The sequence below is a fragment of the Heterodontus francisci genome, chromosome 5 (genome assembly GCF_036365525.1).
Source record: "Heterodontus francisci isolate sHetFra1 chromosome 5, sHetFra1.hap1, whole genome shotgun sequence".
Lineage (NCBI taxonomy): Eukaryota > Metazoa > Chordata > Chondrichthyes > Heterodontiformes > Heterodontidae > Heterodontus > Heterodontus francisci.
This window is the reverse complement of record NC_090375.1, coordinates 152,160,836-152,180,516: the sequence shown is the minus strand read 5'-3', so window position 1 is coordinate 152,180,516 and position 19,681 is coordinate 152,160,836. Positions and strand designations below refer to the sequence as shown.

General features: G+C 42.5%; 1 protein-coding gene across 10 annotated transcripts in view; it reads left to right on the top strand.

Moving 5' to 3' along the window:
- Positions 1 to 19,681, top strand: part of clasp2 (cytoplasmic linker associated protein 2) — a 673,953-nt gene that overhangs the window by 418,462 nt on the left and 235,810 nt on the right. For 8 of the 10 annotated variants that reach the window (XM_068032254.1, XM_068032248.1, XM_068032247.1 and 5 more), the window contains exons 19-21: positions 3,822 to 3,845; positions 6,464 to 6,568; positions 18,118 to 18,288. In XM_068032254.1, the coding sequence (XP_067888355.1) occupies positions 3,822 to 3,845; positions 6,464 to 6,568; positions 18,118 to 18,288 (300 nt within the window). The remainder of the gene's footprint in view (positions 1 to 3,821; positions 3,846 to 6,463; positions 6,569 to 18,117; positions 18,289 to 19,681) is intronic. The other 2 variants (XM_068032255.1, XM_068032249.1) reach the window with 1 other exon arrangement.

Genomic DNA, 19,681 nt, shown 5'->3' with positions numbered 1-19,681 from the left:
ATTGACAGGCAGGATGTACTGGAAAGGCTGTCTCTGCTCAGAGTGAATAAGTCGCCTCGCCCAGATGGCTTGTATTCCAGGTTGCTTAGGGAAGTGGGGATGAAGATTGTAGTCTCCCAATTGCCCAGATACAGGGGAGGTTCCAGAAGATTGCAGAGTGACAAATGTTGACACCCTTAGGAAAGGGTGTAAGGACATTACTAGTAACTACAGGCCATTCAGTTGCACATCTGTGATGGGTAAGGTTTTAGAAACAAAAATCAGGGGAAAAAAATCAATAGACACTTGGGGAGGTTTGTTAATTAAGGATAGCCAGGATGGATTTGTAAAAGGGAGATCATGTTTGACTGATGTAATTGAATTTTGTGATAAAGTAACAGAGGAAGATTGATGAAGGGAAAGCAATGGATGTTGTCAATCTGGTTTTTAAGGAAGTATTTGACCAAGTACCACATAAAAGGCTGGTTAAGAAAATTGAAGCTCATGGAATATGAAAGTCAGTGTCAGCTTGGATAAACAAAATTGGCACAAGGACAGATGACAGCGAGTCATGGGAAATGGTTGTTTTTCAGACTGGAGGATGGCAGAGAGTGGAATTCCCCAAAGGTCAGTGGTAGGACCACTGCTTTTTTGATCTATATAAATAACTTGGATATTGGAATGCACAGTAAAATTGTAAAATTTGCCAATGATAGCAAACATGGAGATGTGGCAAACAGTAAGGATGATACTAATCAACTGCAATAGGACATGGGCTAGCAGACCACCCGCCCCCCTCTCTCTCTCTCTCTCTCTTCCCTCTCTCTCTCTCTCTCTTCCCTCTCTCTCTCTCTCTCTCTTCCCTCTCTCTCTCTCTCTCTCTCTCTTCCCTCTCTCTCTCTCTCTCTCTCTCTCTTCCCCCTCTCTCTCTCTCTCTCTCTCTTCCCCCTCTCTCTCTCTCGTCCCCCCCCCTCTCGCTCTCTCTCTCTCGTCCCCCCCCCCTCGCTCTCTCTCTCTCGTCCCCCCCCCCTCGCTCTCTCTCTCTCGTCCCCCCCCCTCTCGCTCTCTCTCTCTCGTCCCCCCCCCCTCGCTCTCTCTCTCTCGTCCCCCCCCTCTCGCTCTCTCTCTCTCGTCCCCCCCCCCTCTCGCTCTCTCTCTCTCGTCCCCCCCCCTCTCGCTCTCTCTCTCTCGTCCCCCCCCCCCTCGCTCTCTCTCGTCCCCCCTCGCTCTCTCTCTCGTCCCCCCCCCCCTCTCGCTCTCTCTCTCGTCCCCCCCCCTCTCGCTCTCTCTCGTTCCCCCCCCCCTCTCGCTCTCTCTCGTTCCCCCCCCCTCTCGCTCTCTCTCGTTCCCCCCCCCCCTCTCGCTCTCTCTCGTTCCCCCCCCCTCTCGCTCTCTCTCGTCCCCCCCCCCTCTCGCTCTCTCTCGTCCCCCCCTCCTCTCGCTCTCTCTCGTCCCCCCCCCCTCTCGCTCTCTCTCGTCCCCCCCCCTCTCGCTCTCTCTCGTCCCCCCCCCTCTCGCTCTCTCTCGTCCCCCCCCCTCTCGCTCTCTCTCGTCCCCCCCCCTCTCGCTCTCTCTCGTCCCCCCCCCTCTCGCTCTCTCTCGTCCCCCCCCCTCTCGCTCTCTCTCGTCCCCCCCCCCTCTCGCTCTCTCTCGTCCCCCCCCCCTCTCGCTCTCTCTCGTCCCCCCCCCCTCGCTCTCTCTCGTCCCCCCCCCCTCTCGCTCTCTCTCGTTCCCCCCCCCCTCTCGCTCTCTCTCGTTTCCCCCCCCCCCCCTCGCTCTCTCTCGTTCCCCCCCCCTCTCGCTCTCTCTCGTTTCCCCCCCCCCCCTCGCTCTCTCTCGTTCCCCCCCCCTCTCGCTCTCTCTCGTTCCCCCCCCCCCTCTCGCTCTCTCTCGTTCCCCCCCCCCCTCTCGCTCTCTCTCTCTCTCTCCCCCCCACCCCTTGTCAATACACGCTTTGGGATTCTTGCAGTTCTACGCGCTATAAGGTTGGCCTTATTGGCAATCTCATAAATAGGGCCCGATCCATTTGCTCACCATGCAAGCTTGATGCAGAAATCGGGCAATTCAAAGACATCCTGCATGACGGTGGCTACCCTGATCGGATCATTTCTCGCTGTATATCGCACAAAGTTATTAACGGGCCTAAGGCTGTCATTTCCAGCCCTGGAAAGTGCCCAATCTACCTCCAATTACCCTTGAAGGGTAATGTATCCCAAAAAATTCGAGCAATAGGTAAAGCTAGCTGTTTCACACTGCTACTGTGTACTAGCAACTCGTGAGGTGTTTGCCACTAACAAGATGCTGCCATCAAGCCAAAATTACATCCTGCCTATCACACAAATGAATAATGTGATATATGAATTTTAATGCCAGTGTGATACTAGGTATATCGGCCGTACGTTCCAAAGACTGACAGATCATATCAGACAACATGTCCTTTCTGCTGTTCGCAACGGGCTAGGTACAGGCCGTACCCAACCAGCCTGTGCTTACAAAACACAGGGTCCAACATTAGATGTGATTCCGCAATTGGACAACATTTGCTAAATAATCCACAGTGTGCTAAGAATTACTCTGACAACCAATTTAAGATTGTCAGTAGGGCTCGCAGTGTGGCGCATTTGCATGTACTGGAAGCTACATATATTAATACACAGAGCCCTGTTCTCTGCAGACAGAAAGAACATGCACACACATTGCACCTGTTTCAGCTCAACAAAATAAGTGACAGCCATTCGCTGGTTCATTCCTCAGGACAATGCCTTGACCAATCACAGTCAAGCTACCTGGTTTAACTTTCAAACAAAGCTTGGCAGTTAACCGTCAGTCACCGTAAACTGGTGCATTCTCCTTGGCAATGCCTCTATCAATCAGAGTTCACTTGCCAACAATCAGCACTCTCTTCTCATCTAGTATAAGTTGTTGTTTTCCGTTACATTGGTTATTGCATATTGTCCAGATGCGGGCAAGATGAAAAGCAGCGACAACATGTCTCTATTTTCAGCAATTCTCAAGTTCTGTGCGACCAAATGACTATTTTGATAAGTATTGAATTAATTTTGTGAAACATAACCTGATGTGTGAATATGTGAAAGTGTGCCATGATAGACTTCCTGATTTGCTTGAGTTATTTTTCATTGTCAGACTTAGATCTAGTAGCTCATGCCCAGGCAAAGCTGGTAGTCTCATTAAAATACACTGTTGATGTGCGTGTATGAAGTCAAATGGATGAGTGGTGAGCTGCAAAAATATGCATATTTATTGGTGCAGCTGATGGACTGTTCACCCTTAACTGTAGTGAATTTGTTTGCTGCTCTTTCCAACTGGTGTGCTATTCCACTCGTGACAACTAGCAGTGCATCACTACTACTTCAATATTCCTGGAGATCTGAGACTGCATGCATGGTACAAGCGAATGAGAACATTTATTGTGTCTCAAGCTTTGTTTGATCATAAACAAGAAATGCTGGATTCACTCAGCAGGTCTGGTTCCGAAGAAGGGTCACTGACCCGAAACGTTAACTCTGCTTCTCTTTCCACAGATGCTGCCAGACCTGCTGAGTGAATCCAGCATTTCTTGTTTTTGTTTCAGATTTCCAGCATCCGCAGTATTTTGCTTTTATTTGTTTGATCATAGCTGGTCATGTACATGCTTCAAATTCCACATATATAGTCTCTTACTTGATAAGTTTGATATTCTTGTTTCCTTAAATATTTTATGCATTGTTAGCTGACCTGTTTCCAAATGCCAAAAGTTAATGTTTTTCCTATTGTGATTATTTATTGTACATGAAATCTAACAGACTAACTCTTTCCTGTTCTTTGCTTGCTCTGTTACAAAGATGATGCATCTGACAAGGCAGATGGTAAGAAAATTGCCTAGCTGTCTGTCTTTATAACCCTGTTATAGATCAGTAATTAGCATGTTTTAATATGCTTTAGGTATAAATGCTGGATTTAACGTTACAAATGGTCACGTCTCTTAATTGGAAGCCTGAGTACAAGTCATTTATTTCAGTCTGATAAAATGTGGAACACATGGGCAAGTTGTGTCCTCGAAAATCATCCCATTAAGAGACAATACCAACAAGTTGCTCTGTGGTGTAATACATTTGTCATACGTATGCAATTCAAACTTAACTCTGCGCATTTTTCCCAGCAAGCTTCTAAAGCCCAAGTTATTTCATACTACTTTTGTGTGTTTTCTACAAAAGTTTTAAAGTACACCAATATTCCCTGAATCAAAATTAAGATGCATTTATGAATCTCCCAAGTAATTTTACTGCCAAAAGCCATAATCATATAAACTTGTGCTAAGGTTATGTATGCTGTCACTTTGGAACATTTTTCCTGCTTAGGATCTACTTCTGAAGATGGTAAGCACTGAGAATTTGAATTCAGTTGTTTTAAAACTTGGAAAAGTGCCAGTGGAGTTGTTAGATTGCTATTATAAAAATACTGGTTCATCAATGTCCTTCAGGAAAGGAAACCTGCTTATCTTGTCTGGCCTATATGCAGCGCCAGTTCCACACACCAGTGTAATGTAACAAGTTACTCGGTTGTAACTAGCAGTTCCAAGAAAATTTGAACTTTTACCTTTGGGAGGTAGAGAGGAGGGGCATTCTTAGTATTTCCAAGCATTTTTACAGCACAATCATCTCACCATCAATGGCCAAATTCTGTTACCAATTCCACATTGAGTTATTGTGTCCCAGCTGACCAACCTACCTGAGCTTGAGAGATTTTGAAAGTGAACTTTTCTGAGAAAACCTTATGTTTAGATCAAGGTTTGATCCGGTTTTGAATTATTCTGCTTGTGGGTCATTCGCATTTTAACTCTGTGCTCAGATAGCTTCAGGAGTTTGGTCAGGAATCTGTGTTTCGATAAATTATGAAGTGCTCTGTGTAACTCTCCTTGATGGAGAGTTCTGTGGTCCAACATGCAGCTGTTTCACAACTTTTCCATTTCTGTTATGGTTGCTAGTTCTGTTTTCTTTCTTAGCCCTTATCAAATATATATTTTTCTTTACTTATCAGTTTTACTCCCAAAATTGGATTTCTCCCTAGAGTCTCATTCGATATCTTTGTTTGCATTCATAATTGATAGATACTTTGCCTTCTCTTGTTTGTTTCACGTTGGATACAGGCTGAAAACATGCCTTTCACCTTGGGCATATTCACAGCACTTGGCCATCTTCCTGTCATTGTCTTTTTTATAAGGCTAAATTATGACTGAATAAGGCCATGATGTTCCATCAGCCCTGTGCTGAAGTGGAACGAGGATCATGCACTGCTCTATCCCTTGAGCTCTTCAATTACTTTCCTCACTAAGCAACTATCCAGCTCTCTTGAATTTGTTTTGAGTTCTTCAATAAGATCTTCCCTCAGCTTTATTTTCTAAGGTGTAAATGTTTCTAATTTCTGTAGCTGTTGCTTGTAGCTCAGGTGTCTCATACCAGCTATCAACTAAACTGCCCTTTGTTATGCCTTCTTGAAAATTAGGATTCTGCTACTGTAGTACAGTGGACAGAATTGGACCAAGAATGTGAGGGAGGCGGGTGGTGGGGGGCGGTGGGCAGGCTGGGATGGTGTGAGCGGATGGTTGGGCCAATGTTCTGCAACAGCTCTGTCATTTAGTCAGGCAACTTCTTTGTCCCACTAACTGACTGCCCCAAGATCTTCTTAAGTCTCTTGGGTGCACTCAGTGCAGGTGCCATGGTCATCGATCCACCAGTACCCGATTCCTCTCCGATGTTGTGTCCTGTAGAATGATGTCATTACTCTAGTATTTGCACAGCTTTTCTTTTCCGCATTCTTTCCACCTTCCACATCAAATCACCACTTTCTTTTATCATCCTAATTTCTCAATCTGTCTAAATCTTAAGTAGCGTTTGCTTGTTGCCGACAGAAGGATGCAACCTCACTGAGCTTCATTTTATTTGTGTCCCTAATTCATTCAATTTTAACACACTTCATTAATTAGTCCCTCAACCCCACCCCACTCACCTCATTCCATTCTTTCCAATATTATGGGCTCATCTGTGTGAAAAATATTGCTCAAGTGAAATATAGCACTCATTGCATTCCAAAGTTCATTGGTCTTTAAAAGAGCTCTAATATATTTGCTACATTATGCAATTAGCATCCTTTTGAACCTTTCTATTCCCTCAAAATCCACTTTTCTAAAGTGTCATTGTCTCTGTTATTCTGTTCCCCTTCTCCATTATAAATATGATTTTAAATTCTACCATATCATGACCAATGGAGTTTTGATTATTCAATCTGATTTTGGTTCAGGTCCCCATCCCTTTAAGGTTTCATATGTTGTAAATAATTTGTGTTTGATCACCAGACCTTTTATCATTTGCACTTTGCCTTTTTTATGTGAATATTCTGGAAATAAAAGTTAATTTATTCATGGAGCAGCTTATCAATTTTGTCAATAGCTTTCCTTTTCTAAATTACATATTTATTTCCTTTCTAGGTCGTATTCGTAATAGGCAGCTACTCTCGGGAACTGCCACTGGTGGTGGCGATGCTGCTGATTCTAGAGGGCGAAGTCGTACGAAAGTGGTGTCTCAGTCCCAACGTATGTATCTGGCGTGTTGTCATGCAGTGTGATGGGACATATCTAGTTTTCTAAGTCAGGGGTATAGAAAATACTGTTGTGTTTATACACGGAGAGGTATGCATTAGTGTTGTACTTGCCATTTAAAATGTTCTATGATCTACTAAGTTTTCAACAACTGTTCTATGCCTCAGGTTTAACATCATCTGAAGAAAACAAAGGTATCTTGCTATTGTTCATATTTTTGTTGGGTTGTTTTTCTTTTTTGCATGTCCTGGTGATTTTATGTTAAGCTAAGTGTTCTGATTAAGTTTGTCAGATTCTTTCCTTAAAGTAGTAGACAGCCATGAGCAGCAAATGTGACACATACGTTGCAATTAAATTTTTTGATTTACCATGAACTTTGCAAATGTTAGAACAGAAAAGCAGCATTTGGCTCCTTTTATACAGAGATTGATCATAAGAGGACATTTCATCTTTGTCTTACTGTATTGTTTTACATTTTGCAGTTATCTCATGACAGCAATAGGGGAAAGTGCCTTGTTCATGAAGTCTGTTTTTTATAGCCTAGAAACATTTTAACACATAGCGCAAATCATTGAATTATTTATTAATGTTCCATGTTCAACTCTGCAAAAATGGCATTCCAATCAGGGAAGACCATGTAACAGCTAAGCTCATAAGTCAATTATTAAGGTTTCTCATAAGAGTGGGCTAAAAATAGTATTCTATAGTCAGTTATTATGTTTGTGTCATAATCTTAAATCAAATATACTTTTATTTAAATATAAAAGCTACTTTAATGCTCATAATATGGGGTGCTTGGCTCAGAAGATTTGTCTGCCATACTAAAATTCATTTTAGTGGATGGTGCAAGTGTAATGCTATGTGTAAATGATTTCATGCTAACTTAGTTTGTATGTGCTGCTCAGAGGGAGGTGTCAAGTGGAGGCAAGCTGCTTCCCATAGAGAGGTAAAACAAAATGTCAAATCAACAATAACAAGTTGTATTTATACAGTGCCTTTAACATAATAAAACATTCCAAGGCGTTTCACAGGAGCGTTAGAAAGCAAAATTTGACGCCAATCCACTTAAGGCGATAGCTTGGTTAAAGAGGTCGTTTTTTAGGAACATCATAAATGGGGAAAGAGAGGTGGTGATGTTCTGGGAGGAAGTTCCAGAGCTTACGGCCAAGGCAGCTGACGACACAGCCACCAGTGGTGGAGCAATTAAAATCAGATGCTCAAGAGGCCAGAATTAGATGAGTACAGCTATCTTGGAGGTTTGTGGGTCTGGAGGAGATTGCAGAGATAAGGACTGGCATGACCATGGGGAGAGTTGAAAACAAGGATGAGAATTTTAAAATCAAGGCATTGCTTGTCCGGAAGCTAGTATAGGCCAGCTAGCACAGGGGATGATGTGTGAACAGAACTTTGTGCAAATAAAGGCACAGGCAACATAGTTTTGGATGACCTGAACTTTATGGAGCATAGCATGTGGGAGCCCAACCAGGAGTATGTTAGAATGGTCAAGTCTACAGGTAATAAAGGCATAAATGAGGATTGAATGATGAATAATAAGTGTTGGTAGTTGATACTCACAGCCATTCTTTATTCTGTGCTGACCTTAACTGCATAATCTAGGCTGCTGTCACCTATGGGAGTATTGATGGAGTCTGTAACTTTGGCTTAAGCATCATTTGAACAAGATATTAAATTATGACCTAAACAGGCAGGTGGGATCGATGTTAAAAATCCCTTGGCAATATTTGCACTAGAACTGGGAGTTCTCTTGAAGAGCTCTTCTTCCTTTGACTAGTACGACTGAAAAATCCAATAACTGGTCACCTATCTCATCACTGCCTTTAGGATGTTGCTGGTGCACGATGGTTACTGCAATTACCTGCATAAATCACTGCGCTCCAAGTATTGATTGCATGAAGTCCTCTTTCATTCTGATAAAACACTATACAAATGCTACTATTTGATTATCTTGTATCTCATCATGTCTGATTTAAGATGAGGTAATTTGCTGACTATAGATCCAACTCTTAACAGCTGTTTTACCCTACTTCCATGGCCTGAGGCATTGAAGCTGATGCTGACTTCACAACCTGTACCCTCGTCAAGGTTGGTTTAGTCAGCACAAACCAGACGTTGAACTAGGGTGTTGATTTGTCTGTTACAATACAGCAGGATGCGGTGAATTTGACCATTGTTAATGGAATTTAGTTGGAAAATTGAATTTAGCAAACACAGCATACTAATTAAAGTGGGTGGGGAATCGGGTGGGGAATCAGGAGGGGAAAGAAGGGAGATGTGAGCATGGAATTAGATTGTGACCTTTCAGAGTACCATATTTTTGGGCGTGTCAGAGAAAAAATTAGGACTTTATGTTGTCAAAAATAGAAGCCACAGTTGTTTGGGAATCGGGTAAGATGTATGACAAGAGCAAGAGAAAACCTGTCATAGCTCCTTGCTGGATCTTTCAATCATGTTTGAATTCTGCATTGTATGTACTTTGAACCCCTTCATCTGTGACCTCAGTGGTGGCAGTTTGACTCTTAACACCAGTCACTTGCCAATAGTATTTTGTACTTGGAACATAGAAAAATAGAAAATTTTATGGCACAAAAGGTCATTCAGCCGATTGTGTCTATGCCAGCTCAAAAAGAGCTGTTCAGCCTATTGCCACTTTCCAGCACTTGGTCTGTAATCCTGTAGATTATGGCACTTCCAAGTACCTATCCAAGTATTTTTTTTTAAAGGTGAGGGTTTTAGTCTGCATCACTCTTTCAGACAGTGAGTTCCAGTCTGTGGGTGAAAAAAATTTCTAAACTCTACTCTCATCCTTCTGTCACTTAATTTAAATCAATGGTCCCTGGTTATTGACCTATCTGCTGAGGGAAATGGGTCCTTCCTATCCACTCTTTCTAGGTTCCCCCATCATTATATACACCTCAATTATATCTTCCCTCAGCCTCCTGTGTTAGAAAACAACCCCCAGCCTTTCCAGTCTTGTAGCTAAAATTCTCTATTCCTGGCAACATCCTGTATGTAGTATTAGTGTTCTGTGTGTTCATAATCATTTCTATATGAAAACTATTACCTGCCACCTATATTATAAACTGACACACCACATTAAACTTATGACCCATAAGCATGAATATTGGAAAGCCATGTTGTAACAAGCACTAAACATTTTGGAAAGTTGTTCAAATGACTCACCAAAATTCTGTTCATATTTGTAACCATTCCATTTTTGCTGCCAAAATCCCTTCAAACCAGGCAAAAATTAACAAAATATCATCACCTTCAGTTGCATGTTGCGTAATTTGAGATTAAAAATATCTTGAATATATTTTCAAATTACTGCTGTATTTGAGATACACATTTTGCGGTTACCTTGCATCTCCATTACTCAACAATGCACTGTATATTTCTTAAACCATGAATAAATACCTGGAATCTTTGCTTGCTACTTAAGCAGCTGACTACTACTTATAACTTTAATTTCTGAATAATTTAAAATCATTGTTTTTTTGGAGTTTGCTTGTGTGAGTGCTACATCCTTCAGCTTGTGTAGAAAGCACCTTGGAAAATATAGTTTAATCAGTTACAGTGGTGGGGAAGCATTGCAACATTAACATACTGATTTTGGTTCTAAGCCATAAAGCTTGCAGTTTAGTGACCACTTCTTACTCCACAATAATTTGAAAACTTCATTTAATTTAAGTTTCTTTCAAATGCATGAAATCTGAGTGGTACTTTATTTGCATTATTCAGTCAGCATTTTTACAGACAATTTTATCAGATGTTAAAACCTCAAATATACAGTACTCCTATAAAATCCACCCCTGAAGTTTTTTTTAAAAATGACTTGTCACATAACTTATACAGTAACAATGGATGCATATTCTATATTTATACATGTCTTTTCCTTATTTATGTGCCTGTTTAAAAAGTGCATTTTGCATAATCTCACAAAAATCACAGCAGTTGATGTGCTTATGAATTTTAGTATTTTGGGACGCAGTTTTAGTGTGTTGACTAAATTTTGATCCGTGTCTGTTTTCTTTATTGACTCTCCTCATGGAGCAGCTAGAGGAGAACAATCCTATCATTTACTTTGCACTGGTAATGCTGGTGCTCCTTAATTCTCAGTGACTGCAGATGCACTGTGATCAAGACTCTATCAGGTTCCTTTTGGGAACAGGGTCTGTTAGAATGAAGTAGTCTGAATGTGCAAGAACTGACCAAACTCATTCCAAGTGTGTTTAACACATCTAAGCATGAAGTAGTCCTGAGTCCAGGGTTGTGAAGTGAATGTTTTACCTGTTTGCACGAGTTGCCAGTCCATTTTTCATTGCTTGTTAGTTTTATCCCACCATGGTCCTGGTGTACTAAAATTCTCATTCTGCAAATTCTCATAGCTCAGTGTTTGTTTACTGCTTTTTAGGAATTTTTTTCTTGGTTTGTCTGGATTCTTTTTTTTTACAGCATTGTGTCCATAAATGGCTATCTGCAAGTTTCTATGCACCTTTACTGGTATTGGGAAAAAATGCTCTTGTTTATCTGTTATTTACTTAAGTACAGTAGAATAATGTGCAGTGATACTTAGTTGCAAGTGTCACCTGCTCATGTATCTTAATTTCACCTACATTATGTGTGAGTCAGATTAGTGTTGTATGATTGCCTTAAGAGTGATGTTCCTTTAAGAACTCAGTGTGCTAATGAGCTAAGTACCAGGATGTAGTAATGTGACTAGGAGCCATGCTCACTCTGCCACTGTAACTCCTGAGACAAATGTACTATATATAGTTTGCTAGAGATTGTTTATGTTCCTCACGGTTGACTGAGTTAATGGTTTTTTTTTTAGCTTTGTCTGTGTGATAGGAGACTCTGCTGTGTTCACGCTTGAGTAATTGCATGATTTTTCAGCTTGACTGCTTCAATGGAGACTCTGCAGCATTCAGGGGTTTCCCTTGCTTTTTTCCAGACGCTTCCTGTAATGGCACAACCTCGATCAGTCTGAGAGAGGAATCGTGTTTTCCCCGTTTTCTCTCTGCCACGGAGCCTTTGACTGTCGGACGTCCAAGCATTTTTTAAAACCAGGATCCCTTGACCTTTGTCGCAATGACTCCCCGGGCACAGGAATGTATTTGCAGCCTGTCATTAGGTGCTCCAGGATGATGATGCTGGTATTGAACTGTTGTGCAAACATACAGGCTGAAGTGCTGAAAGCAAAGCAAACATAAAACATTGTGAAGCACCTGGTACTCTCCATCAAAGCAGCTAGACTAAATAAAGGAGAACTTCTTAAAGGGGAAACAGTGCAGAGTTAATGGAACAAGTCTTAAAGCAGATTTTAAGCAAAAGAACAGCAGAAGGTTCTGTTCTCACAATCGTTATCAAATTTCCCAAATGAATTGGAAGGCCATTGATATCCTATCCAAGTTTAAGCTTTTTAAACAAAAAATGTAGTTATGCTTCACAGACCAAGGGGTTGTAGAACCAGACAAACATGCTGTGAAAATACTGATAGCAGTTGGAAATGAAGGGTTATTCAGAATCAATACCTCTAGCTTATCTGAAGAGGACCAGAAAGATCCCGCAAAGATGTGGAAAGCGCGATAAGATCAACTTCAGCTAAGATTGTATTTTAGAATTCATCATCTGTCATTGATGTCCGACAGTCAAAAGCCACAGAAATCAATAGATCAATTCATTAGTAGATGCTGTGTTAAGGGCAATGAATGCCATTTTTCAGAAACTGGGCTGTCGGAGCGAATAGTGGAGCTGGTGATTGTCTCAAAACCTATTGAAGTGTTTCAAAAAGACCTGGTGGGGGGGGGAAGAAAGGTCACAGCACTGATGTACTGCTAGAAGACGATCAGATGTTTCACATTGTGAACCTGATGCGTTGCATTGATGAAGTCAAAAACTGGAAGCTTTTGCTACTATTGTGTGCCCCAAGAAATTTAGCAAGTACACACTCAGGACTGAGATTGATATAGGAGCTAGTGCAAGTACCCCACCGCTGCCACCATGTCATGTGTTCTTTTTGTTGTCTTAAGTAACACAGCGAGTTATGTGGATTGCAATTCCTTGAAGATCTCAAACAGGTTTATTAACAGCCAACTGTTATATACAATACAGAGCAAACTATATACAGTAACTTTGTCTAGGGAGTTACAGTTGCAGAGTGACTGTAACTCCTAGTCACATGACTGGGGACTTAGATCATTAGCATACTGAGTTCTTAAATGGACATCACTTTTAAGGCGATCATACAACAATTAGAGTTCTTCAGCATGCTGCTTTGGCACAACTTCTCCAAAAGTGAACTGACCAAAGCCTTGTTTTCTCAATTTGCCATTCATATAAATCTACTTTGTTCCTTTCCTTGTCCTGTATTTCCAAAAAAGCAAAACTCAAAATTATTTTTAAAGAACCCTAATCATGCCTTTACACTTGTTCAGGATCGCAGTCAGCCAACCAAAATGGTGGTAAGATTCTCTGGATTTTAGCTGTGGTGTCTGTGATATGCTTGTCCTTTTCATGCATTCTTGCAGTTAGAAACGTGCGTGTAGTTGTGTATGTTTCTATATAGTGCAAACCTGATGTGAAAACGCACAGTGCATGAAATGAGCTGCAGGTCCGTCAGCATCTTTGGGTGCTGGGAGGGAACAAAGTGTAAGATGCACTTTTCATATTTTAGGTCCTTTATAAAACAAAGATAACCGAATTCCCTTATAGGACTGAGTAAAACCGAGAGGAGAGGGGTCGATAGCAGATAGAAAGTGAAAATGAAATATGAAGTGAATAATGCCAATAAAGCTACAGAATGAGAAGTTTTATGCACTTTCTTACAACAAAGGCCATTGATGCAAGCATTCTATTTTGTTTTACTCCTCTACATCTTTGTTTGCTTCATTTTGAAAATGAAGTGGTATAGAGATCCTTTGAGAAATTGTTGACTATGTGTTGCAATAATCTTTGCTGATGTAACTTGCCTCAGATGTATTGATGTGAATTTTAGTTAAACCATTTCTTCAAGACCATCCAGTTCATTAAATATGAAGCCTAATGTTAAGCTGGAGGTTTAAAGTCACAGAATCACTGAATAATACCGTGCAGAAGAGGCCCTTCGGCCCATCGAGTCTGCACCGATGCATTAAAAAACCTGACCTGCCTACCGAAGCCCATAGCCTTGGATGTTATGACGTGCCAAGTGCTCATTCAGGTACTTTTTAAAGGATGTGAGGCAACCTGCCTCTACCACCCTCCCAGGCAGGGCATTCCAGACAGTCACCACCCTCTGGGTAAAAAAGTTCTTCCTCAAATCCCCCTTAAACCTCTCGCCCCTCACCTTAAACTTGTGACCCCTCGTATAACTGACCCTTCAACTAAGGGGAACAGCTGCTCCCTATCTACCCTGTCCATGCCCCTCATAATCTTGTACACCTCGATCAGGTCACCCCTCAGTCTTCTCTGATCCAACGAAAACAACCCAAGCCTATCCAACCTCTCTTCATAGCTTAAATGTTCCATCCCAGGCAACATCCTGGTGAATCGCCTCTGCACCCCCTCCAATGCAATCACATCCTTCCCATAATGTGGCGACCAGAATTGCACACAGTACTCCAGCTGTGGCCTTACCAAAGTTCTGAACAACTCCAACATGACCTCCCTGCTTTTGTAATCTATGCCTCGATTGATAAAGGCAAGTGTCCCTTATGCCTTTTTCACCACCCTATTAACCTGCCCTTCTGCATTCAGAGATCTATGGACAAACACGCCAAGGCCCCTTTGTTCCTCGGAACTTCCCAGTATCAGGCCATTCATTGAACACTTCCGTGTCACATTACTCCTTCCAAACCGTATCACCTCACACTTTTCAGTGTTAAATTCCATCTGCCACTTTTCTGCCCATTTGACCATCCCGTCTATATCTTCCTGTAATCTAAGACACTCCACCTCACTGTTAACCACTCGGCCAATCTTTGTGTCATCCGCGAACTTACTGATCCGACCCCCACATAGTCATCTATGTCGTTTATATAAATGACAAACAATAGGGGACCCAGCACAGATCCCTGTGGTATGCCACTGGACACTGGCTTCCAGTCACTAAAACAGCCGTCTGTCATCACTCTCTGTCTCCTACAGCTAAGCCAATTTTGAATCCACCTTATCAAGTTACCTTGTATCCCATGTGCATTTGCTTTCTTGATAAGTCTCCCATGTGGGACCTTGTCAAAGGCTTTGCTGAAATCCGTGTAAACTACATCAACTGCACTACCCTCATCTACACACCTGGTCACATGCTCAAACAATTCAATCAAATTTGTTAGGCATGACCTCCCTCTGACAAAGCCATGCTGACTATTCCTAATCAAATTTTGCTTCTCCAAGTGGTGATAGATTCTCTCCTTCAGAATTTTCTCCAATAGTTACCCTACCACTGACGTGAGACTCACTGGTCTGTAGTTCCCTGGCTTATCTCTACAACCTTTCTTAAATAGTGGGACCACATTAGCTGTTCTCCAGTCCACTGGCACCTCCCCCGTGGCCAAAAAGGAATTAAAAATTAGGGTCAGAGCCCCTGCAATCTCCACCCTCGCCTCCCACAGCATCCTGGGGCACAAATCGTCCGGACCTGGAGATTTGTCCACTTTTAAGCCTTCCAAGACCTCCAATACCTTGTCACTCCCTGTGACAATTTGCTCAAGAACCTCACAGTCTCTCTCTCTAAGTTCCATATCTACATCCTCTTCCTCTTGGGTGAAGACAGATGTGAAGTATTCGTTCAGCACCCAACCAATGTCCTCTGGATCCACCCACAAATTTCCCCCTTGGTCCCTAATGGGTCCTACTCTTTCCCTGGTTATCCTCTTCCCATTGATATACTTATAGAATATCTTGGGATTTTCCCTACTTTTACCAGCTTTCTCATATCCCCTCTTTGCTCTCCTAATTGCTTTCTTAAGCTCCATCCTACACTTTCTGTACACCACTAATGCTTCCATTGATTTGCTCTCCTTGTATTTACTAAAAGCCTCTCTGTTTTCCTTCTCATCGTACCCTGAATGTTTCTGGTCATCCATGGTTCTCTGGGCTTGTTGCTCCTACCTATTACCCTAGAGGGAACATGTTGGGCCTGTACCCTCCCCATTTCCTTTTTGAATGCCCCCCACTGCTCTTCTGTAGATTTCCCGACAAGTAACTCTTTCCAGTCTATCTATGGCCAGATCCTGCCTTATTTTACTAAAATTCGCTCTCCCCCAATCCAAAAACTTTTTTTGCAACTTGTCTATTTCTTTCTCCATAACAAGCTTAAATTGTACCTTGTTGTGGTCGCTATCACCAAAATGCACCCCCACCAACACATCAACCACCTGTCCGGCTTAATTCCCCAGAATTAGGTCCAGCACTGCACCCTCCCTTGTTGGATCCTCTACATATTGAGCTAAAAAGTTCTCCTGTATACATTTTAAGAACTCCACTCCATCTAAGCCCTTAACACGATGACTATCCCAATTAATGTTGGAAAAGTTGAAATCACCTAATATAATTACCCTATTATTTTTACACACCTTTGCAAATTGCACACATATTTGCTCCTCAATTTCCCGCTGACTATCTGGGGGTCTATAATAAACACTTAGCAATGTGGCTGCCCCTTTTTTATTCCTAAACTCTACCCATAAAGCTTCATTTGATGCCCCTTCCAAGATATCATCTTTCCTTACTGCAGTAACTGACTCCTTAACTAATATTGCAATGCCCCCTCCTCTTTTACCCCCTCCTCTGTCTCGCCTGAAGATTCTATATCCCGGGATATTGAGCTGCCAATCCTACCCCTCCCTCAACCATGTCTCCGTGATGGCTACTATATCACAATTCCACGTGTCAGTCCTTGCCCTTAACTCATCCGTTTTACCTGCAATACCTCTGGCATTAAAGTAGAGGCCTTTCATTCTGATCTTACCCCCTTGAAACTTACTTCCGCTGTATTCCCTCTGACTTGTTTGCTTTCCTGTTTTTAGCTGTGTCCCTATTCTGCGAGGAGTCTGCATCCCCTCCCCCTGCCAAATTAGTTTAAACTCCTCCCAACAGCACTAGCAAACCCGCCAGCAAGGATGTTAGTTCCCCTCTGGTTCAGATGTGGAACGTCCCGCTTGTACAGGTCACACCTTCCCCAGAAACGGTCCCAGTGGTCCAGGAATCTAAAACCCTCCCTCCTGCACCAAATCTTAAGCCACGTATTCATCTGTGCTATTCTATTTCTATACCCGCTAGCACGTGGCACTGGGAGTAATCCAGAGATTACAACCCGAGAGGTCCTGCTTTTTAGTCTACTGCCTAACTCCCTGAATTCTTGATGCAAGACCTAATCCCTCTTTCTACCTATGTCATTGGTACCAACATGTACCATGACCTCTGCCTTATCACCCTCCCCCTTCAGGATGCCCTGCAGCCGTTCAGTGACATCCGGGACCCTGGCACCAGGGAGGCAACACGCCATCCTGGAGTCACGTTGACGGCCACAGTAGCGCCTATCTGTTCCCCTGACCATAGAATCCCCGATTACTATTGCTTTTCCTCTCTTTCCCCCTTCCTGTGCAGACAGGCTGCTTGCAGTGCCAGAAGCTTGGCTCTGTCCGCACTCCCTGGAGGAACCAGCCTCATCAGCCTCCAAAATGGAATACCGATTTGCAAGCGGGACCCCAGGGACTCCTGAACTACCTGCCTGATTCTCTTGGACTGCCTGGTGGTCACCCATTCCCTTCCTTCCTCAAGTCCCTTCAGCTGCGGTGTGACCACCTCTCTATACGTGCTATCCACAATGCTCTCAGACTCGCGGATGCTCCGCAGTCTTTACAGCCGCCGTTCCAGCTCTGAAACCCGAGCTTCCAGGAGCTGCAGCTGGACACACTTCCTGCACACATGCTGGAAATGTTCCCGGATTCCCACGTGCAGCAAGAGGAGCAAACCACGGCTTCAAGCTCTCCTGCCATGACTAAACCCTTTAAATTTAAAACTTCAGAAGATTATAAAGTGTTAATTTATTTTATGCATCTTCTATTTTTCTACTCATTATTTAAATGATCAGGGTTGCTAACTCTGAAAGTGACGTGCTGTTCCTCATTTGCAGCATTCTTAAATTAGCAAATTGACAGTTTTACCTTTATATGTGGCTTTGACTTAGTAAAACCAGAAGCAGGGAATAATTAAACATTCTTGTATGCAGTTACAGAAAAACAGTTTAGTAAATGAGTGAAGTAGTCAGTTTTGATAGTTCTTGCTTAACTGGCAGTGCTGCAACTGCACATTAATTATACTTGCACAACCAGGTTAGCGTTCTTTAAACTGTACATTTTCATTTGTTTTGCTGATAGCTTTAGCCACATGTACATGATAGTTTAAAAAAAATTGTTGTATCGTAGCAGAGTATGAGCATTCAGTTACATCAACTACATAAACAAACATGGTTCTAGTTACTTGTCCTTTTGTCATCTAAGCAGCACAACTATGGAGTGTTTTTCTGCATATTTTTATTTCAGCTGCTAGTCGCTCTGGTTCTCCTGGAAGAGTGTTGAGTAGCACTGCACTTTCAACTGTGAGCATTGGAGCTCAGCGGGTCATGCCCACAGCAGCTCTGGGGCAGAAACGCAGTAAAATACCACGTAGCCAAGGATGCAGCAGAGAAGCAAGCCCATCTCGATTGACTTTAGGTAAGAAATTTTACCTCTTGTTTCCTTTCAGTCACTTCTGCTGTGCCCCCAAATTTCTGTCCCTCCTCCTCCTGTTATTTCTTAACACTGTTCTGCCTCTCAGTGACACTTAAATCTTCGGCATGTATGCTGATGGCAGCTGGCTTTTTACCCTCTTTCTGTTGATTCCAGAAATGCCACTTTATCATCCATCTGCCTGTCAGAAATTAAGAACTACTTGAATTCAATCTTAGCAAATCGTCCTTGAATGCGAACCACTTTTTTTGTCTAACACTGGCTTGTTTTTTCACATCTTTCAGTGAAAGGACCCACACTACATGTGAAAAGAGAAGGGGGTGGTGGGAGGGAGAGTAGTTGTACTGATCTCGTGATGAGATCAGTTCAAAAGGCAGTATCAAATTAGTGTGCATTTTTGTCCATTTTTCTGTTTTGAAGTTAGCTGAGCAATTTGTTGTGCAGTTTGTGAATCCTGCTAAAAGGTTACAGTAATAGTTTTATACTTTTTGATGGTGAACACATCTGCAGTACATTTCATCAAGTGTGCTACCTAACCATTGTGCTATATTTAACAAATCAGAATTAAATTAAATTTAGGTTAGATATTGTGATTGGTAAAACCAAAATGTCTTGAATGATAGCTCGATATGCATGGAGAGCATGAGTAATATTTTGATAGTTGCAACTAATAGCCAAGTTTTTTTGTTTACTATATGGCGAAAGCTTTAAAGCTTTGGGTATATTTGGTTCCAGTGGCAGCAAATATATAGCTGAACGAGCATGATTGACATCACCGAGCAGGCACTGGGGCTGGAGACATAGAAACATAGAAAATAGGAGCAGGAGTAGGCCATTCGGCCCTTCGAGCTTGCTCCGCCATTCATTATGGTCATGGCTGATCATCCAACTCAGTCACCTGTTCCCACTTTTGCCCCATACCCTTTGATCCCTTTAGACCCAAGAGCTATATCTAACTCCTTCTTGAAAACATACAATGTTTTGGCCTCAACTGCTTTCTGTGGTAGCGAATTCCACAGATTCACCACTCTCTGGGTGAAGACATTTCTCCTCATCTCAGTCCTGAAAGGTTTACCCTGTATCCTTGGACTATGACCCCTGGTTCTGGACTCCCTCACCATTGGGAGCATCCTTCCTGCATTTACCCTGTCAAGTCCTGTTCAAATTTTATAGGTTTCTATGAGATCGCCCCCCCCTCACTCTTATGAACTCCAGCGAATATAATCCTAACCGACTCGATTTCTCCTCATACGTCAGTCCCGCCATCCCAGAAATCAGTCTGGTAAACCTTCACTGCACTCCCTCTATAGCAAGAACATCCTTCCTCAGATAAGGAAACCAAAACTGCGTACAATATTCCAGGTGTGGCCTCACCAAG